The sequence below is a fragment of the Micropterus salmoides genome, unplaced genomic scaffold (genome assembly GCF_014851395.1).
Source record: "Micropterus salmoides isolate LMB-PRFRI ecotype aquatic unplaced genomic scaffold, ASM1485139v1 Ms_hic_scaffold_5, whole genome shotgun sequence".
Classification (NCBI taxonomy): Eukaryota; Metazoa; Chordata; class Actinopteri; order Centrarchiformes; family Centrarchidae; genus Micropterus; species Micropterus salmoides.
The window spans coordinates 33,088,697-33,112,082 of record NW_024044237.1 but is presented as its reverse complement, the minus strand read 5'-3'; the positions used below and the strand labels follow the sequence as shown (position 1 = coordinate 33,112,082).

Below are 23,386 nucleotides of genomic sequence, written 5' to 3'. Positions count from 1 at the left end.
AAAAACACACTAGCAAAAAGCAACTTGAACGAAAAGTTTACTGTTTTCTTTTAAAGCTGAAATTCAAATTCATTTCATGGAAACAGCAGTAAAGACAAACAGACTTGTGGTGACAAGGTGCATTTAGTAGATGTTCTGGAGCTTTTGATCGTCCTACATGATCCTTATTAGCAGGCAGAAGTTCAAGTGGTTTAATATGTCTAATAACTCACTGTAGTTGATATTTTATTAAACAGCAATGTGTTTTGTGTTTGTGAGGGTCGTATGTATGCATAGATGTGTTGCTGAATATGTTAGTGTCTTTGCACTGCGCTGGAGAAAAACAGCACAGTCAACAACCTTTTGTTTTTCTTTGTTTTGACATCACTATGAAGTCAAAAACAAATAGATCTACTTCAAAAACCACCTAAATTTTTTATTAACTGTCTCCAAGCCTAAGAAGACTACTTTAGATGAAATGAAGATAAAGTGGAGACCTGAAAATATGTCACTTTATTTAATTTCTCAAAACCTGCTTTGGATATATTTAGTAAAAATGACAAAGCGTGATGTCAATTTTCCCCTGGAGGACTTTTGAGATGTATCAGGGTTTTTCATCTTTCATTGTCTTTGTATTTTTACACATTTAATCAATCAATTCTATCTGTCTGGGTATATTTATCAGTCCCGGGCTGCTATATTGAAAAAGGAGTAAAGCTGTCAGGTTTGTGGGGAATACTGAAGTGCTGATTGATTGTGAAACTGGTGGTTTGTGTGTTTGTGTGGGTTGGTGGGGGCAAAAAAACATAAAACACCCACAGGAAATGCAATGGTGGGCCTGCAGTAAACAATCCATGCAGTCCTGGATTTGTGTCTCTATGTGTGCGTGTATCAGAGAGAGGAGGAGATTATATCTATACAGCCGGTGAACTTGCATGAGTGCATTCACGAGGGCTGTCGTGCGTTTTGACGTTGTAGGGCATGTGTTCGCTCCTGCCTTGACTGGAGCTGCTGACACTGAGCAGTTTCCGTATTTATGAGGGCCTCGTGTCCTCGCAAGGCTGCTAAGGTGACAAAGGTGCTGTGAAGTGAGGACACTGTGCGAGAAAGTCCTGTTCGGGATGAGATTGTTTTAGTTTAGAGATGGATGAAGTCAGGGTCACGTTTAAATTGGATTCAGAGCTAAAGGTAATCCTTTTTTTTTTTTTTTTTTTTTTTACAATTATTATTAGGGATGATGATGTCTTCAAATTGTTTGTTTTCTCAGACCAACGATGTTCAATTGACAGTAATACAAAACTTCACATGTGAGAGGCTAAAATAGCAAATGTTTGGCATATTTGTTGCTTGATAAATTATTTAAATGATTTGCAAAAATTTTCCTCAGTGCTGTTTTCCGAAGAATAAACTTTGAAACTCAGCTTTTAAGCCAGTGTCATGTTATATAAGCAAAAGCACCGGAACAGCTACAGTACCTTGAGGAAAGATTGTTTTCTCAAAAGCTTTTAGAAGAGTCATGAAAAATAAATATTATTGATTTTATGTGGTAGAAATATGTTTTTCCTTTCCTTTTGTGACTCTTCTGTCGACAACTGAGAAGTGATTGTAAAGTATTTTATGACACCAAATTAAATTTTTCAAATAGCATCATTCTCAATTTATTATTTATTATTATGATGTCAAATTTAGATTTGTGATTGTTGTTATTGCTATGCACAAAGATACCAAAGCAAATTCCTTGCATGTGTAAACCTACTTGGCAACCAAGCTGAATCTGACAAACCCAAATTAATGGAGTAAAAATGGGTTTAAATAAACAAATGACAGCCTGCTGTTTGTGAACACTTCCTTAAGTTTAGGTAGTTTCATACGCACATCAACCTCAGTTAATAAAAGCATAGAAAGGAAAAGGAATCAGGAAGTTCAGTGGGGTTTGTGGGGAAAAGATACATAAAAATAAAAAACTATAAATCCTAAATCCTATTGTTGTAATCCCCAATCCTCTGAGCTGTGATTTTAGGTGAAGAGCTAGATTAGCGGTCCGGCTGCCGGTGCACTTTCAGGTGAATCAGACACTAACCGCCTTGCTCGCTCACTCTGTTTGTATACCTCTCACTATGTCTCTCGACCGTCTTTCACCCCAACAGCAGGAAGAGAGAGCGAGAGGACCGCAGGCTCAGGATTGACCCACATCTGGCACACCAAACCTTTTGCATAGTTTTTTTTTCTGTTATACAGTTTATTTCTGCTCATGTGACGAAAGCAGGAGGTGAATTTAGGCCATCGGTCTGTTATGTAATTTGAGTTTGGTTAATGAAGGAGCTTGTCTGTTCAGTTGAGGTCAAAATCTAACAGACTTTGCAGCTGATCACATTTCATCACAAAATTTTTGAATTCAGGTGCTGTAACGTGGTTTGTTTGACAAACTGTACAGTCTATTCTTCACACAGTGTGATTTATTTATTAGTAATTTCTATCCATAACATGTAGAAGAAAGAAAACACACTTATCCAGCTACTTCTGCCTTTTCACACCACAGTCACAAATGTTAAAAAATAAATGTACTTGAACTGTCAGGCGATTTGATGAAAGCATCAGCACCAAATGTCAGAGATGTTACTGCAAGTGGGTGAAAATTTTATGAAAACAGATTATGCTCCACTGCAAGAGAATAAGATACAGATAATGTTAAGACAAATAGACTGTAATGAAAGAAATCAAAGAAAATGTTTAATACATATATCTAGTGATCCCCATAAAACTGCAGGAAGCACAAATCAAGCATCATACTGTTTGTTTTTATCAAATTAAATTATCAATGGAAATCAAATTTATCAACCCATGGAGGTCTGGATTTGGAGTCACACTCAAAATCAAAGTGGAAAACCACACTACAGGCCGATCCAACTTTGATGTAATGTCCTTAAAACAAGTCAAAATGAGGCTCAGTAGTGTGTGTGGCCTCCACGTGCCTGTATGACCTCCCTACAACGCCTGGGCTCCTGATGAGGTGGAGGATGGTCTTCTGAGGGATCTCCTCCCAGACCTGGACTAAAGCATCTGCCAACTCCTGGACAGTCTGTGGTGCAACGTGGCGTTGGTGGATGGAGCGAGACATGATGTCCCAGATGTGCTCAATTGGATTCAGGTCTGGGGAACGGGCGGGCCAGTCCATAGCATCACTGCCTTCCTCATGCTGGAGGATGTTGCAGGCAGCAGAACGTTCTCCACGGCGTCTCCAGACTCTGTCACGTCTGTCACATGTGCTCAGTGTGAACCTGCTTTCATCTGTGAAGAGCACAGGGCGCCAGTGGCGAATTTGCCAATCTTGGTGTTCTTTGGCAAATGCCAAACGTCCTGCACGGTGTTGGGCTGCAACCACAACCCCCACCTGTGGACGTCGGGCCCTCGTACCACCCTCATGGAGTCGTTTGAGCAGACACATGCACATTTGTGGCCTGCTGGAGGTCATTTTGCAGGGCTCTGGCAGTGCTCCTCCTGCTCCTCCTTGCACAAAGGCAGGGGTAGCGGTCCTGCTGCTGGGTTGTTGCCCTCCTACGGCCTCCACGTCTCCTGATGTACTGGCCTGTCTCCTGGTAGCGCCTCCGTGCTCTGGACACTACGCTGACAGACACAGCAAACCATCTTGCCACAGCTCGCATTGATGTGCCATCCTGGATGAGCTGCACTACCTGAGCCACTTGTGTGGGTTGTAGACTCCGTCTCGTGCTACCACTAGAGTGAAAGCACCGCCAGCATTCAAAAGTGACCAAAACATCAGCCAGGAAGCATAGGAACTGAGAAGCGGTCTGTGGTCACCACCTGCAGAACCACTCCTTTATCGGGGGTGTCTTGCTAATTGCCTATAGTTTCCACCTGTTGTCTATTCCATTTGCACAACAGCATGTGAAACTGATTGTCAATCAGTGTTGCTTCCTAAGTGGACAGTTTGATTGAGTGTGATTGACTTGGAGTTACATTGTGTTGTTTAAGTGTTCCCTTTTATTTTTTTGAGCGGTGTATTTGGAATTATATTTGGAAAGGCAGGTATTAAAGGAAGACGTTAATATTTTGGGAAACGCGGTTTTTAGCTTTCTTGCAGTGAGTTAGATGAGAAGACTGACACCACTATAACTTCAGATATATACACCTTGTGAAGACAATATACAATACTACAATGTAACAATACTCAGTTAAAGTGAATATATTTGAAAGTGTCAAAGTCTTACCAGGAAAATGTACTCACTATCTGACATGTGGCACTATTTTATTATTGTTTATATTCAATTAGTGGAGTATTATAGCTGAAGCATTAAAATTTAAGCTTGATTTTAAAGTTGTAGCTTGTATATTGACTTAATTACTTTGTGGACCATTGGTTTGTTTATAGTCTCAAAAAATCTTAATATGAAAATAACTGGCAACTTCAATTATCAAATAAAGTGCTTTACTTTTGAAAAGTAGTGGATTAGAAGTATAAAGTAGTATAAAGTACAAAGTACAAGCAAAGTACCTGGGCTTACTTTGCACCACAGGTGCACAAACCTTTTCTTATACCAAACCATGACAGCTACAACACATTAAGGAGCTTTTCCTTTTTTCCTGTTGAAACCTCTGTAAAACTAAAAGAAATTTGAGGTATTTGCATTTGAAACTGGATTTTGCCAAGAGGGTTTCATAATGCAGTCCAAATGTAGGAATCATTCAGAAGTGTTAAGCAGTTTTAAATTTAGCTCCTCAGGTCGTTTTACTTTATTTCAAGCACAATGAAAAAAAAAAACAGAAGAACAAAATCCATTATTAAAAGTACCCTCAATATGATCATCACCATTAATCCCAACTGCTGTGCTGTGAAATAAATCCAGCAATGGAGAGAGAGAGAAAGAGAGGCAGTCCTTGGGCGACACACGTTCTTAATTAACCTCTCTGGCCAGTCCTTCTAATGTGAGTCTAATGTGATCCACATCCCTCTATTACGGCTCTGAGAGGGCTATCAGTCAGGTTTCAGCTCGCAGCAGAGGAAACTGTCACTGTTGGCCTGCAGCACATGTACACTACTCTACAGAGGCAGATGTGGTGCCGCTGTTCACTGCCTAGTCACCTCTCCTTGTCCAAAAACAAATGAAAAAAGCAGAGAGGAAGGCAGTGAAGACAGCACAACTTTGGAACATGAGAAACTGTAACAGGACATGTTTTATTGTCCAATTGAATTATTATTGACATTGTATAGAACCATTACAGTCCTATCAGAGGATTCTGTCAAGAGTTCTTGTCACATCAAAGACCTGCAACTAACTTAACCAAGTGTTTCAGTCGCCTAACCCTAATCATAGCTTTTATATTTATTCGTTTGGCAGACGCAAGCGACTTCTACATGAGGTGCGCTGCCAGAGGAGATCAAGGAGAAGCTTTTGAGAATAAGCGCCTCAAGATTCTCTTTTCTGTGTTCCACCTGACACGAGTGCCACAAAGCTGCAGGTGCATGAAGTAACACTTAAGTGCATAGCAAATTACGATAGAGAGAGGGAGAGAGAGAGAGAGGGTATATTAGCTGAGTCTCACAAGAGGTAGGTCCTCAAGCTTTTTTTGAAAACAGAGACTAAATCAAGTCTTAACCATTGTTGTTTACCATAGCCACTATCGTACCGTATGTAGTTACCATGCCAGATGTTGTTGAAGACGTAATTTCTGCATTTCCATTGGATGTTTAAAAAGGGTGTCATGAATTGTAACTCCAGGTTTTGAAGTATGTGTACACATACAAGGTATTTGACTTTTAAGTTTTAAGTTGCTCTCAGCCTTACACACAGTTCCAATTTACAGGAGAAGATAGAAATAGACATACAGCTTAAAAAAGGTCAAACTAAACAGGTATGCATTTTATTACAGCAAAAATACCCCGAACGCCTGCTTCCTGCCGTTACAAATGCAACAGTGACACTTCTCAAGGGGATAATGTTTTATTCAGTTCAGTTCAATTTTATTTATATAGCACCAAATCACAACAACTCTTATCTCATAGCGCTTTTCATAAAAGAGCAAGTCTAGACCGTACTCTGTGATGTTATTTAAAGAAACCCAACAATTCCCAGCAAACTATTGCCAATGCATGTGTCAAGGGTTTTCCTCAACAAGAAAGGAGCATACAAGCAGGAAACATTAGAAAGGACATACTGTGCCGCACAGCCAGTCATGTTAGCACACATCTTCAATTTCTTATGGTAATTGTGTTAGGATGGTAGGATGTATTGGATTAGAGCAATACTTCCCTGGAGGGATTTGTTTACTGTGATAATGGCTACAACAGTAATGAATGGCTATGAGGTGCAACTGAGTACAACTGGAAGTCTCTATAATCAGAGTGAAGAATGTCCTCAAGGGCTTTATGGCTTTTCTGCGACTGTTACGATGTACTGCATGTGTGCTGCTTTAAAAGTGTTCTTTGAAGCAGCAAGAGCGCCTATATAAGACTGTAAGGAAACTATAAGTATGGCCAACCATTTATGAGCACAGTTGAGTCTCATCAATCAAGTATTACAGTACGATCATCCCTGCTTTGACTCATCTTTCTCTGTTGGACCTGAAAAGCTGTCATCGCAGTGCAGGTAGCTGCAGCAGCAGCAGTTGTAGTAGTCTCAGTTGTGCTGATTTCTGTGGTTTCTACCCTGATGCGTTATTGATTCGTTAGTGACACTGATAGTCCAGAGAGAACGAGACAGAGAGAGAAAGAGCGGGTGCAATCGGACTGAGGCTACCTGCTTCATAGGGCTGTCTAATTAGACAGAGCGAGAGGGCATAAAATAGACGGATACTGCTGCCCTGCGAGAGGGAAGAGAGGCAAAGCAGGCTCCTCCGAGCACCGAGGCAGACCAACATCTCCCCCTGCTGGGGGAGTGAAACAACTGCAGAGGGATCAGATCAATAGCGCCACTCATCCTTGAAGGATAGGCCCGCCTGGCAGCAGCTCGCTTGTTTAACACAGACAAGCTCTCCAGACTGAAAAAGAGAGAACCCCTTTAGAAATCAAAGGGAAGTCGAACATTACTGCCTCTCGCCTCCATTTCAATCAGGACTGTCTTCAGTGGTGTTTCTGAATTCCACGGCTCAGAATGCAAATTAGTATTTTTAGATCGAGAAAGGCTTTCATTAAAATAAATTATGTGTCACTCCTGTCATATGCATCAAAAATAACAGGCCTAATTAGAAATGCCATCCAGTATCGCGGTAAAAACAAAGTACATTAAACCATGTTTTCTTTAGCCTAAAGACAGAAAGCTACTAAAGCCTAAGGACTGTCCTCTTCTACTTCTCTTTCACCTCAACATCACAAGGAAAGAAATAAGAGCGACGGCGGAGCCTTGAGGTGCTTCCTCCCCTGTCTGTTTTTGTCACACTCTGCCTTCTGGCAAAAAGAGGTATACATTTGAGGAAGGTGCCAGAGGGATGTGACCCCCTCCTGCGACTACATTCGCCATCCTGCTGTTTAACAACGACAGCGCCATATTAGGGAAAGCGTCTTCCTGATTGATTGGCTATAATCGCTCATTAGCTGTGATTAGGTGATTTTCGGCAGGGGTGGGGTGGGGTGAGGGAGATTCTACATGCTGGTTTGCTCTAAATGCCTTGATCTCGCAGGCTGTTCGGCAGCTTTGAGAACAAAGGCAGATAAGAGTGCATGGGGATTAAGAGGCCTGAAGACAGCGATCAGTGATCTCCGCAGGCTGAACTTAACCATCAGATTGACAGGTCGGCTGTGAGTTGGCATGTAACACACTCACTGTTTCCTTTAGAAGAAGAAGTGCTTAATTGACAGAGTGGAAACATTCATAGTTTTAATCCATCATGTATTCTGCATTTGTGCTGATGACACTTTGTGTCTTCAATATAACTCACTGGAACCAAATACCTTGCAGATCTTCATTTTAATATCCATATTTATGTTGTTAGCTGTTGGCAGAGGAAATGTGTTCACCTATTGCCCCTATTATGCTCTTAAACCATACTGAATTAGTTAAAACATCAATTCTTATCAGGCCCGCCATGTTTTTACGAGGATTAAAAGGTTGACCTTTTGGACTGAAGGCTGTAGTGATCCTGTAATTTCAGTTCTTTTCCAGTTGATTTTGGAGGTGCATCATTATGTTAGGAAACGTGCAAACTATGTCACTAAACTGTAAAAGCTTTAAGAATGATTCAGAAGGTGACAACAGGTAGTTTTAGTTTTAGTTATATTACATGCAATGCAATCAAACAGCACACATGTCATAACAGTGTATTTGTAATGCATGCAAATTAACTTTATGTGAATTTAACTTGTTTTTAATATCTTTCTTGTGCATTTAATGACAAACAACATTAAAGAGGTGGTATTATGCTCATTTTTAGGTTCAAGAACTTATTTAGGGGTTGTACCAGAACAGGTTTACGTGGTTTAATTTTCAAAAAACACCATATTTTCTTTCATATTGCACATTGCTGCAGCTCCTCTTTTCATCCTGTGTTGAAGGCTTCGTTTTACCTATGCAGTGATAACTGAGCTCTGTCTCTACATCACAGTAACAACTTTATTTTCATTGGCTGCCTGGAGGGTAGCTAGTGTTTGGAAGGGAGAGGAGAGGTGTGTGCTGCAGCTCAGTGTGACGTCACAGGGATGAAAGGGAAGCGGCTGGACTACAAACGAGCTGTTTTCAGGCAGTTCAGAGCAGAGTTTTCTGTGGGAGATGGGAACTCCCTTTGGGCTTTTCCACTTTGCAACCCTATTACATGCACAAAAAAAGATATATATATATATAAAGCAGAATACCACCTCTTTAAAGGACAAGTCTGGTGATATTCTATATAAAGGGCAAAAAAGCAGGAAAATATACTGAGACCCCCCCCCCCCCACACACACACACACACACACACACACCCCCCGATAAAACTGGCGGCGGCTCTATTATAATATACGGATGGTAAAGCAGGACCCATGACAATAACTTATTTGGTGGATGTGTTGCAGTGGGAATCAAAGTCAAGTGTCTAATCCACTGTACCATCACCACCTCTCTATAATAATAATTATTTTTTGTTCCTTTTTTACCAAGCTTCAACAGCTAAATAATATAACTATTAACTTTCAAATTAGTTTAGTAGAAGTTAATAGATTGTTTTTAATGAAAAAGAGACAGCAGCAAAGTTTGTTACCTGTGTAAGACCAGCTGGCGTAACTGTTAAAGAAACAGTTTTATTATTCAGGAAACTCAGACCAAACAGCCACAGCAGTCTCTGTCTGTTGATAAACTGTAGGAAAAAGCTTGACATTTCAACTCTGGCAGCGGGCGGGCGGGCGTGTGCGCGAGACGAGAACGACCGCGACAGTTTCACGGGATCGCGCTAGTTACACAGAAGCCGTTGCCATGGTTACCTGGCGGAGCGCTTGTTTGCCTGTTTGCTGATGAGGTGCGAAAAGCGACCCCGCAGATCAAAGCCGTCTGAAAAGGCCTTATAAACCCCGTCACAACCATTCACAAGAAATTAATTTATAATGTGCCAAAACCTTTAACATAAGGACATAAAGACTTAAAAAGCAACCATTTATACAGCAAAGTTAATAGCCTATATAGTCATAGCCTATATAACAAGCAGTAATCAAAACATCCAATTTATCCGACGCTTATAGTCAACTCAGTGTTGGGCAAGTTAGCGGGCTTTTTGAGTTTCACGTTGCTGTGCTGCCTTAGCTGATGCTTCAATTACCCTAAGTCAATGTGGAATTGTTCGCGGTTAAAGGCTTTTTGCTGGTCGCACAAAGTTTACAACGTACGACAATGTTCTTTGCATCTTAGATTGTGACACAATAATGGCAACAACGTTACTTACAGCTGTCGAAAATACCTCGCCTCCCTGTTCTCCAGTCTTTCTTTAGCTTTGGTGCCGCTGAGCTGCAGCGCAGTCGCGCATTCACGTCAGGGATGGTGCGTTCAGTAGGACAGCCTTAATAGGATTAGTGACTGTAATAACATTACTGTTTTGGAAATAGTAATCCGTTAACTATTCTTTACTGGGAAAAGTAATATTACAGTATTACTGCCCAACATGTTACCATGGTACCACTGATGCGACAAAGCGACTGTAGTACACACTGCGCAGGTGTGGAATGGGCAGCTGAACGCATCAGTGAGCCACACAGTTGCACTGGGTGACACTTCATTACCATGAGCACACACATTGTAGTTGACTGTTAGTACCGTCCTGCTGCCCCAAATCCTCGATCACCAAATGTAGATTAATCCGCAACTGAAAATAGTCCCCAATAAAAACACTAGTTCCTCCTGTTTGTGTAACGTCTGATAAAAACTACAGTGACCATCTGGTGAAGGAAATTAGTGAGCAATTTTAAACGAAACTATTGATGAAAAGAAACAAAAATGGTTTCAACAAAAATGTAGAATATCACCACTATTAATTAAAGCTATGGTTTTGCGGTTATGGGAGTGTTTCTGTGGAGGCTCAGCATGAAAACTTTGTTTCCATTATGACATCAAAGGCTAAATTTAACCCAACATTAAGATGAAGTGAACTCTAATTGACATTTATACGTCATCTTTAATGGATGAAGCTAAAGGTGTCGTGGCTTCCCTGAAATGTTATTTAGATCTAATGCTGAAAGTGAAATAGGAGAGAGAGAAAGGAACAGTGCAGCAGATCATGTGGATAATCATTCCAGGTCAGCGGCCTGATGAGAGAGAGACATTAACACACCATGCTTTAATGTAACAAGGGATTCCAGTGGAAACAAATGGAGATGAGAGGAAAAGGCAGGATGGATGGATGGATGGATGGATGGATGGATGGGTGGGTGGGTGGGTGAATCACTGGATAGAGAATCAAAAACATTATTACAGTGTAGATGATTATTGAAGTCTAATGGATTTGACTGATTTGTGTGAGAGCCATTGTGATATTAGGTTAATCATCACCATCTCTACATTTCTACCCAACGGCATACTGCTAAAGCATTGTATTCAAATGGCACAAAAACTATCAACAAATACACCCTGGTCCTCCCACAAATATGTTTAGCCGTTCAGCTAATGTTTCCGTAGAATGTATGCAGGATCGGCGCTGGGTGTCACTGCAACCTCATGTACTCTGAAAGCAACGTAGCATGTTGCCCCTGATTTTCATGCTTTTATAATAATATAATTTTTCTACAGTAACGGAACTTTGGCAAAAATGTTTAGACTTTTTACAAACGCTGCACAGGCTAATTAGCAAGGTAGTTGATTCGCCTTGTCAAGCACAAGAGTAGGTCTTGTCTTATGCCGTATTTTCAAGCTAGACTTTGTTCCAGTAGCCTCAGTCAGACAATAAATTTACATGTTCTGTCCATATTAAAGATAAACAGGTATCTCTGCTGTAATGAACAAAAACATTTGAGCACTTTTTAACTTCAGTGACGTTTTGGCTCTAGCCTAGCTAGCAAGGTAGATGACTCGTCTGACCTTTGAGCCAAACAAAAGCTTGGGAAATGTTTGAAAAAAGGCAAAGTTAGGTCATATGTTGACATGTGTCAATCAAGACAAGTGAGCTACATGGACTGTGACATGGGTGACTTGTCAGACAGAGGCAGCTGTGCCACTGCTTCACACAATAACACGTATCCCAAAAAGTCTTCCGCTGTGGCTTAGAGGTAGAGCGGGTCGGGTCACATACAAATCAGGAAGATCAGCAGTTTGATCTCCAGTGCCTCCAGTCTGCATGTTGAAGCGGGCAAGATACTGAATCCGAAGTTGTGTAAAAGTGTCAGTTCTCCCCCAATTCAAATGTTGCCGTGTGCATCTGCCAGTCATCAGCAAATCTTTAAGTTTTACATTCTCAATTTCTCCAGTGAACAAAAGATAATAGGAGATATTGCTTTTGTTGACAACATAAATGTATTTAACCAAATGGAAAACCATTTTAGTTATTAAAGTTAAAAAATATTAAAAATATTAACAGTTAAAAATAATTGTAAGGTCAATGCAACGTTACCAGCCCTCCTACCTGATCCGTGAGCCATGTAAACCATTTGCCACAGTCACACCTGAGCACTGGGGTGTGCTCCCACTACAATCTTCCCTCCTTTAAAACTTTGTTCCATCTGTTGATCTAAGAATAAGTAGACCTATACAGAACAGAATGAGTTATAAACAAACAATATTTATTGAACACGAAAATTGATGTTGTTGAGTCTGTGTTTCTATTGGCCGAAGATCCAGCATCTCCTCTACTGATAAACTTACACATAGCTGGAATTTATAGAGTTAGTAGTACTGTTATAATTTTTTTTTAAAGCTGCATCAGGCCCATTTAAACTGGTTCCCCCAGATTTCATAACTTTACCTCCTTTTCACTCAATTCGCTATAATTGGGTGGGTTTTTTTCTCTCTTTTCTACTTCATCCTCTCATGAAAGTTGTAAATACGGTGAGGGGCTTAATTTGGCCGACAGAGAAAAGCAGCCAGGCAAGAACGGGAACAGATAAGCATCGCCTAGCACCCCTTGGGTATACAGTTTTTTTTAGGGTGTTTTAAATCGCCCAGAGAACCTCATATAGAAAGGTCTGATAGAGTAACGGCAGCTTGCGCAAGAGAAAGTCACGGTTGTACACCGAAGAGAAACATGTAGATGTGCTGGTTCCGGTGAGTACAGGCCCTATTTCCAGCACTGGATTTGGTGGTAAAGGCCCTGGTCTCTGAGGGAGACAACTGATGCCAGTCAGCTCATGTAGTCCTCTGCCTGAGTTAATGTTAACAGTACACAGTGGCGCTGTGTGTCAACCTCCTCATTGATTGATTGATTGCCGTTGTGTGTACCTTAAAGTGGTCAGGGATACAAGCTCACAATTGACAACCCCAGTTTCTTGTGCCATACAAGGGCTTGTAAACAGGGAAGGACCACGTAGCCTCGTCTGTCCTCCTCACTGGATGTCTGGGCACACGCGTTATCTTCTCAACAGCAGTCACAGTTATCTCACAGATAAAATCAAATGCAGGCTGGGATGCAAAATCCAATCACAAGTGGTCACTTGGGGTGGATCCTGGACATATTCTCGGGTGTGAAGTACAGTCCATCCCAGCTGATATCACTCTTACCCAACTTTAAATCACACATTTAAAGAAAATGAATGTCTACACATAATACTAGCAGCAGCTCCAACTAAAATGTTGTGTGCGTCCACCTTTAAATATCTTTATAAGTAAAGCAGCAGACCAAAGAATTTACATTTTTTAAACTCACATCTACTCAGACATTCCTCTCAGCTACACAGAATCCACTCACCGCAGACATATTGATACTGAAACATCCTTAAAAGCCTCAAATGGCCTTAATCCAGGACAGAGGCAGAGGGGAGAACGGGGAAAAGGAGGGCGGTTTGAGATGAATCCCCCAGAAAATGGATCAGCAATGGCAAATTTATAATATATTTCCTTCCCCACTGCACGGCTAGAATTGCTTCTGGGGGGAAATCATAAAGCGGAACGCAAGCCAAGGAATTCCTCCTCCGGCCTCTTTTAGGAGAGACTGATGCCGGCATTAGTTGGGGCTGACACCTTTCCCAATCGTGTTTTATGTTAATGCAGGTCTCTAAAACAAGTATCCAAGGGTAATATTTGCAGAGGAGATGGCAGAGGATAGCAGGCCTGACGCAGTTTGCTTTCTGCTTCCTGCTAATCTGCTCGATTAATCACATCAGCAGAGGCAGAGATATAAATGCTTCAATCGGGAGAGGAAAGCATGATGGATGGGTGAGCTAAGAGGTTCTCTTGCTCGCTTCTCTTCTTTTTCTTTCCCTCTCTTCACTCCATTCTATCTATTTTCCTCCATCCATCGCTCTGCCTTCATTTTATTGAGGATTTTTCTCCAACTCTCCACCATTTTTTCTTCCACACTCTTTTTCAATTTGTTGTTGTCTGTCTTTTCCATTTCTTTCTCTTTTCTTTATCCCCACTGCCACTGACTACCTCAGTAAAATAGGCTTAGTAATTGCCGTCACATGTTGTAGGCTATGTGCAGACTGATGCATCACATGCGCAGCCTTGCAAGCATCTATCTATATGAAGTGTTCTCATTTGAACTGTATATGAAGTATGAGAGAGGTCTTGATTGGGCTTTGTCCAAGTGCACCAGCTGCTGCAAGACATAAACAAGAAGGTGATTTACTATTGTTGTTACATTGCCATGTAGCTGTTGCCTGTGTGACATCACTTGTTGGGATTGGCTGAACCATCTGAATTTTACCACAGGCGAAAACACACAAAGAGTGTGCGTGTTGTTTCACTCAGCGGTTTGTTTTGTTTTTAAATGGCATGTGAGTTAATCACTGTAGAAAGGGCCATAAGGTTTGCAAATGCAAGAGGAGGTCAGGAGGACAATGATAGCAAGAGGATGAAGGGAAGAAGAAGAAGAAGAGGGAAAGAGGAGTGAGCTGCATCCTAAAGCGAGGCCGTAAATTGTTTCCCAAAGGGCAAAGCTCCATTCATCTTACCGTTTATCCCCTGTGTCCTTCCCTCCACCCATTCATCCCTCCACTCATACATCTATCCATCCATCCATGGACCGTACAAGCCCAGTCCTTGCTGTGTAAATGGAGGAAATTAATAATTAGGCGTGAATGTAATGAATCAACTGGGAAAGCCAAGGGCGTAAGTTTGGTTTCAGTCAGGGGTCTTCTGACATTAAAAGCGGTAAGAGAGCTTTTTTGCCCTGAAGAGTGTCTCTCAGCCTGCAGGGCTTCCTCCCCTGCCTCCCTCATTGTCCTCCTCCTCCTCCTCCTCTCTTTCTTTTCCTCATCATGCCTCCTCCTCCCTACATTGTGCTCCTCATTGCGCCTCCTCCTCACGTCCCTCCGCCCTCCACATTAATCACATGGCAGGGAGAATAAAGCAGAGCATCTGTAATAGTTTAGCTGCGTCACTGAAGGACGGACAGAGGTCGGCTAGCATCGTGGCTAGTGTGTGTGTGTGTGTGTGTGTGTGTGTGTGTGTGTGTGTGTACATGTATTAACAGTAATAGATAGGTTGGTGTGGACACAAGGACAGAACGGGGACATGGGACGCTAAAAATGGATCCCTACCTGGTGGTCTAACAAACACACATATCTGTAGGCACACACATTGACATACATTCATCTACACACACACTCACACACACACACACACACACACACACACACACACATACATATATATGAATGCTATACATGCCAGCCTACACACAAAAGAAGGGGAAGAAATCTCCCTCCTGTATCTGCATTTGCCCCATCTGATTTTTAGGTGCATTTTTATCCTCTTTTCTGACATTTTATTGATGGATATTGCTGATTATTGGTTTATTGACTATTTATTGAGCCTTTTTCCTTCTGTTGGAAACTACTGTAGAGGCTGATTAACAAAAGAGAGTTGAGCCGCCTTTTTTTTTTTACTGGCTGGTTGATTTGTTGTTGCTGCAGAGGTTTTGCGTCAGTCATTAAGTTCCCCCGCTGCCAACAGTTCTCCTGCTTCAGGCTGCATTTCTGCTTGTTTTCTGATCACAATATGCTCCTTTTTTCTATCCCAGAATGCAATGTAAAGATTTCCTGCTGATAGGCTGCCAGACAGTTTCCCACAGTGGCCCATAGGGAACGCAAGTCGCATTCATGCATGAATTTTATGACATCGTCTTTTATCAGAAATGTGAATTCCAAAACAAAGATGACTGCCAATCATCGGAGGGCTTTTTGTCTGCTAATTTTAATTTCATGGGTGTTGTTTTAACTTTGAAGGGCACTTTGGAGCACCTGTTATATTCCTAGTTAAATTTCCACACACAGACTCTGTGTCTCTCACCCTATCGCAATGTTTGTGTTGGAGTCTCTGAAACCAGATAAGGAAGTCATTGTGTCTCCTGTAATGAAAAGGCAGGGTGACGGTGCAGATAGGATTTCCAATATCTCACCGTGCCTGGGTAAAAACACAGCCACGCACACGCCATAACCCTGAGTGCAGCGCATGTCAATCAATCCAATCCATCAAAAACCTCCTTACTCTCCTTGACAGGTGAGATAAACACGCTCGGTGTTCAGCTTCCGCTCACACTGATGACTTTTACAAAGACGAGATAACAGCATGGTCTCAGTGCTGGATGTAGTGTGATCAATGTTCAGCTCAGAAGTTTATGAATCCTACATTTGGGATCTTTCTGTGTGGAGGTTACGTCTGCAGGGTGCTCCTGGTGCTAAACTGTGCAAATGGCCTGAAGATGTAAACAGATGAATGGTTGTCTGTCTTTTGCTTGTTCAGGTGTAACCAGCCACCGTGACCATGAACAGGATAAGCGATTATTGATAAAGAGTGGATGGATGTAATATCCTCCTTTTCCATTCCTTTTCTGAATGCTATAGCTCCGGTGAAAGAATAACTAACTGTGAAGAAAGCTAATCGGTTCGGCGCTCCTTCATTACACATGGACAAATCCATTGAACTTCTACTCATCCAAATATCAATCAGCCACAACTGACCATTGGAAAACGGTACTGTCTGTTTGAAGAGTAGTACTGTAAATGTCACCATGTTAATACAGCTGCATATAGAACATAGTGGTAACAAACTATAAAGATTCAACCGCTGGAAGGCGTATAATTCCTAGAGACTAGCTTCCAGGATTTGTGCTAAGCTTGACTGAATATTTCCTGGACCAATCTCTCTGCTGAATGTACAAAAATGAGTATTCCTTTAAGTTTAAAAAAAATAGAATTAGGTGACACTCTTATATTGGCTTTAAGGTCTTGTATGTCAGGCTACCTATGGCATCATCTGCTAGTGCTGTTTAATTTATCTATCTATTAAATAAAAGGTTTAATGGTGACTGGAAAACAGGGAATATGAACAGAAATTGGTTTTCTATGTCTGAGCCTCTTTGTAATTAACTGAACTGAAATTGAACTGGTGTTACACGCACACACACACACACCTCCAACAGCATGTAGTTACATCCAACACCCATCACACTTACACACACTCACTCACAAACACAGACACCTCCAACAGTAACGTCTTTCTCTGGTTCCTAACAGCCTGAGTCTTGGCCTGTGTTGCAGGAGGATGAGACAGGCGAGGGGCGCTTCAGCTTCCCCGGCTATGGCATGGGCCCTGCCTGCCTGCAGGCCAAAGACGGCATGGCCATCAAGGGCAACAACAACAACGCCCCGGCCTCGGCGGCGCCCGAGAAGAGCATTGAGGAGATGAAGAAGCTGTTCATTGGCCGGGCCAAGCGCATCGACACGGTGTCCCGTGTGGCCTTCCCACTCGTTTTCCTCATTTTTAACATTTTCTACTGGATCACTTACAAGATCATCCGCAGCGAGGACGTCCATAAGCAGTAGTCGAGAGGCGCAGGAGGAGGAGGGCGAGAACAGTGCGAATGCAGAGAAACAAAAGGGAGAAAGAAACGGAGGAAGAGATGACTTCAATAGGAGATATCATTGCCCCTTTTTTCATGCCAACCACGCCCGCTTTTCTTGTCCGCTTTTTGCGGCAGTTTCACCATTCAAATCCTACCTGACACCTACTAGACGTTAATTATTATTATTGCTTTCTTTTGGCTTTAATTCTCCTCTCTTGCCCAAAACCCTACCCCCATCCCGTCTCTTTACACGTCCTGAATAATCCGGACCAGTGCAATAGCAATGCAGTAAAATGCATGATATATGAATGTGGCAATATATTAATGAAAAGATGAAAAATGAAAAAGTAAATACAGACTTTTGCAGGCACACCCAACAAACTGTGTGGGAGTGGACGGACAAGAAATAAAGAAGATCACAAGAGAGTCTTGTAAAGGGTCTCTTATTTGATTTTAGTTTTTTTTGTGTGAAGGAAGATATATAATTCTATATGAAAGTGATGTCGGGACGGGTGGGGGGATGTGCGAGAAGCATACAGCAGTGTAATATACTCATATCTATCATAAATGAGGGGGAAAAGAACATTATTTCCAAAGGCGGGTATCTAGAAATGAGAGATTTTTCAAACAAAAAAAAGAGAAGGAAAGCGGATCGGTGCTTCCATTAAATAAAGCGATGCAAGGATCACGCATTCTATATATCTAGATTTGCTTCAAACATGTATTGCAAGCACTCCTCAGCGCTTTTCCTCCCCCTCCCCCCCCTCCCGCCGCCAACACCACGAAACCTTGAACTGCAGAGACACTTGAGATTTGCTGCTGCTGCTGTCGAACACATGACTGGACAAAAAGAAAAACAAAAAAACAAAACACTGAACAAGCAGTGCTGAAGACTGAGAGAAAATATCTCATTTATCTGTGGTCAACGTGTTCCTACCTGTTCTTAATTTATTTCATATTGCATTTGTTGTTGTTTTTTTGGTTTGTTTCTTAATTTATGTGCCAAGTAAACATGTTGCTTGTGGCAGTGCAGCGCTCTGCAGCTCCGACCTTTTTGTAAAGAGGAGGGTGGATGGTTTGACGTCACTCTCCGTGTCGATTGACGTCTCCTCACAGGCTTCTTTTGGATTTTTTTAATTCCTGAGATAATAGTTTGTTTTCATCGACTGGAAAAAAAGCGAATCGATCCTGGACAGAGTAAAAATGCAGATCCTCGTTTGCTTTCCTTGTTGTGTTCACTGAGAATGAACCACAGATATGTTTACATCTTAGTAGTGCTTCCTTGCTTTGACCCCGCCTTAATGTGACACCCTACCCTTCCCCAGCTGAGAGGACATATGTAGTAAATTATACAGATTATAGCACCTGTTATACCTTAATTAACTGTATTTCCATCTCATTCAACTGTAGCTGCAAACGTCATCAATTGTGAAAAGCTACGTCATCATGCACGTGATAGTGTAACAGCAAGATTTATTTTGCCATAGCCATGTTGGACGGGATTTGATCTTTTAACAGGTCAGTTGGTTTGATTGATAATATATCAGCTTACTTTATTGCTCTTTTACTTTGCGCCAGGCTTCTCTATGCAATGATCAGTATATGCAATTATGATTCCTTTTAGCAACTCCATCTCAAAAACGCCACCTTTTGGTGAGTTGTTTCATCCCACTGCTAACTGCTGTACCGTCTTTCATGCTCATTGGTAAAAATATGAAATCAATTATGACGATATTTCTCGCCAGGTAAAATGCTGTCTAGCGAGACTCACGTAATTGCCATTTTTCACATGCTGTCAAGCCACATATTAATTTTGTCACGCAGTGAAATACAAATGTAATTATAACTGATAAGAGAGACACACAGAGCGAATCATCTCCGCCCAGCTGATGCGACAATCAGCGTACGCCCTGATAGTAATCAACTGAACCGCACCGCTCATGCTGTGACTCCAGACAGCTGTGACGAGTGATAATGTAGCTGGTAGAGTTTTGCAACATAAACATCTAAAAACTGAGGCGCAACCTCAGGCACAAGCAAGACTTTCTAACTGACTTAAAATTAAATAATTTATTATTGGGGTGAAAAGGTGCCACAATCACATTTAAAGAGGTTACTTCCCCAAACAAAGATACAAAGAGGAGGAAAGACTAAATCATGAATCAGCAGGGATAATATTAAACAAGTTGATCAACAGGACAAAACAGATCTGATCTGAGCAGCACAGAATGACTGAGAGCTGCACTGACTTAGATTCTGATAGAGTTAGGCTGCAGAGTTTGAACTATCACCTGCCACTTGAATTTTGTGTTTCTCTTTGCAGAAATAAAAACATTTTCACCATAAACTGGTGTAGAAAAATTCATCCGAATGCAGGAAATAAAGTGTTTAATGCTCAAAATTTTTATATAATTAAGCACTAAAGACTAAAGTCGTCTCGTCTCGATCTCGTGAACACAATCTCGAATCTCAAATTTCGTCTCATCTCATCTGAAAGATAAAGGGATAAATCAAAGTGATGAAGTAGCAACCAGTCCATGGGCTTTCGTCCCTCATGCATGCAGATTAGTGTATGGAGAAAAGCAAATGTTATAGTAGAAATCATCAGCAAACAGATTAAGCCAACAGAGCCAAAACTCTGTCAGAACTTGGAGCCACTTAACTGAAACTGTTTCACCATCTTTTCTGTGAAGAATCACCTCAGAGTCAAGAATTTAAAATCAACTGGACTTTGATTGTGAAGTTGAAAATGTTTCTGGCACATCAGACAAACGTTTGTCCCGAGTGAGGACACATAAGCTAATTAAAACTTATTTAACTTCACAATAATAATTAAATAATAAATAAATAATAATAATAATGTTTTTGTAAACCGTGGTTCAGTAACAGTCTAAACGAACTGTTGATCGGGCTGAAATTACTATTTCAATTAAACTTTCTCCTTGTCAAAATGTTTAAGCCCCAGTCCAACTTGGTTTTGAAGCAAAACCAAAGATATGTTTGTTTCTTGTGTTTGACATAGTGTTAATTGCCTTTTGCTGCTGCTGTAGGCCAACTGTTCAAGATTTGTTACTGGATGTGATCATATTCAAGTTTGTCTTTTTATTATGACTGCCAGATGCAGTATTGGATTTGCCAGATTAACTTCAGATATACATATAAAATTATAATATATATAGACATATTTTGATATGAAAAAATTCTGCATTTTCCCTCTACATTCTTGTATTGCTTCCTTTTAAGAAAGCAGGTTATTTTTATTTGATAAATCACCTACCTATCCCTTAATCCCCCATTACCTACACAAGTAAAACTGACACATTGAGAGGTTTTTGACTCCTCTGATCTTGTTACTTTTGTTTAAGAGATAATTTTTACAGAGTGTCAACATCTGCGTATAGGAGATATTTTCCATTTGTTTCATTCCATCATAAATTTAATACTAATTTAATGAATTTCCAAATGTGTGTAAGACTGATCCGAAGGGCTATGCCATGCACATACATTCTTCGTTTGACATTCCAACATGTTTTAACTTTAAAGTGGAAGTGCCATAGAATACGCTTCATCCCTAAAACTATGCATTTAATTCAGTAAATTAATCCCAGATACAGCGCTGTTAATATTTTTAAGGCCATGATCACCTAGGACGCTTTATTTTTATTTTTTAATGATTAGGTTACAGCAGATACGTACATGTCTCCCGCTAAATTTACAGCTGGCATTTAAGATGCAACCATCAGTTTTAGACAAAGAAAAAATGAGCAAAGCCTGGAGTGACATTTGTCTTTCAGCTTCATGGTGAACATTATTAGCTTTTACAGCATCTGACCTTTTGGTGATTAAGATCCTCTTTTATCACAAGCACACACAGGAATCTCTTACTTCTTGTGGTTCATTTAGTCCTTCATTATCTCTTCTGAGTCAGCCAAAACTAATTATGTAGCTGCATACTGACTTGCCCAAAAGTAACTCTAAATGGCGTTGTTTATGATGTAGCTGTATGGAGTCACAATAAGAACTAGTAAATTCACCAAATTACACCCTTTCTTCCAAGAAAGGTTCCAAGAAAAAGCCCTTAGTGTTTCCATAACAAAGCACAGTTAATGCTAAAATTAGCTTTCTAGTATTGTGAAGTCTTACATATGTAAAGAACATTGAGCAAAACATAGGGGGAGTTGGCACGGTACTTATCTAGTCAAAAGGCTATACAATTTGCTATTTAGCTTGCTTGATAGGAAATCTGTGTGCAGCCTCCAGACAGCATTTCTTTGTTGGGCCAAATTAACCTGTGTAGTCTTTCTTTTGTGTTAGCGACACAGATAAATTTAAGCTCCAATAAAAAGCTCATAGTTTTTTCAAAAAGCAGCTCAGAGCTAATCCTAAAATGATCATGCTAGTAACGCCAACTCTTACGGTTACAAACGTGGAAACAATGTAGAGTCGGGATGGTACTTAGCCAGTTAAATGTATGTAGCACCTGTCATTACAAGTAACAAAATGTGTTCTTCATAAAAAGCCCACAAAGCCCCAAAAGATTTAAACTGAGACTCTTAGCTTGCACGTACAAGTAATAGATCTCGTGGGCACAAGATTTTAAAACACAGATTTTGTGACTTTTAGAGGCACAATTAACAAGTAAAAAAAAAAAAAAACGAAAAGAAAAAAGATAATTACATAATAAAAACATAATTTTACCAAGAGAAAGCTTTTAGGATGCTAAGGAGAATGGAGGCAGTTTGTTGACTTTAGAAATGCAAATATAAAACACCGCCATCTAGAGTCCCTTCAGGGCTACAGAGTGAGTGCAGTTAGCCCTCCCCCGCTGATCGCAACCTAAACCCTTGTGGGAAACGTAAAAAAATGCTTGGTCTTATTAGGATGATTAATTTTTCCTTCTGTGCCATAGACACTGCATCTGGAATAACTTCTGAACATCAGCATCTTTGCCAAACGCAGTCATCCATTTTCTAGAGCGTACATTTCTTCTCGTGCCATATGGGGGTTGAATATGCAACTAAAAAAAAACAATACCTAAAAGCATATCCTGCATTCATTCAACTACCATTTTACATGATCCATTCCCTTTCCTCAGGCGTGGGTGTTCTGTGTATCATAGTCAGTTTAGAGCATTGTAATAGGCCTCACATCATTGTATTAATCATTGTTATACTGTATGGGTTTGGGGAGGGAAGGGTTCATAACATGCGATAGATACTGAGTTTATGTTGCATCACGGTGTGATGTGATGCATACGGATTGAACAATGAAGGATGTGTTTTAGAAGTTTATAAAACCTTAGGTTCTGAACTGGATTTTAAAAGTAGCATGGTTTGATTTGACAATGGTTATATTGGTTTTGGTTGATTCTCTTGTATTTTATTGTATCTATTGTACAATCGGATGCCCTAGTGGGGAAGGAAAAATACAGTGACTCCTGAACTGCTGTGACTGAAAGGAAACATTATTAGTACTATGATTATTATATTTATTTATTTATTTTCTTTGCACAAGTTGGAATGGCCTTAATTTTGCTTTACTTGCTTCTATTGTGTATTGGCACAAAGTGCACCCGTTTTGATTTGCAAAAATTACAAAGCTCATTATGATGCTTATAATCCGAGAGCGCACATCAAAGCAGGATGAAAAAAAAAAAAAAGAAAAGTTCAGCAAATCCTTTTTAGTTTTCATTAATCTGAGAAACAATATTTTGCATGAATATAAATACAATGGCAGATATTTTGGCTTGTACAAAAAATGTGAAGCAATTTGAAGAGAAAAAAGAATGTACCGTTTCTGCTGTATCTGTATATATCTAAATATTTATTGAAATATGTCATAATACTAATTCTATTAACGATTAAAGGTTTTCTGAACAAAAATCTCTTTACCTGTTTTTGAACATTGTCAAGGTTGTTGGAGTTGGATCTTCTGCTTTCTGTTACTCGACTCAAGGATCTGTGTAACCATTAAAGAAAAAGTATTAAAAACTGCAAATAAA

General features: G+C 40.5%; 1 protein-coding gene across 1 annotated transcript in view; it reads left to right on the top strand.

Annotated features, from left to right (window-relative positions):
• The window catches only part of glra1 (glycine receptor, alpha 1), a 128,820-nt gene extending 105,434 nt beyond the window's left edge, over nt 1–23,386 (top strand). The window contains exon 9 of the mRNA XM_038700391.1: nt 17,081–23,386. Coding sequence (XP_038556319.1) covers nt 17,081–17,365 — 285 coding nt within the window. The 3' untranslated portion in view covers nt 17,366–23,386. The remainder of the gene's footprint in view (nt 1–17,080) is intronic.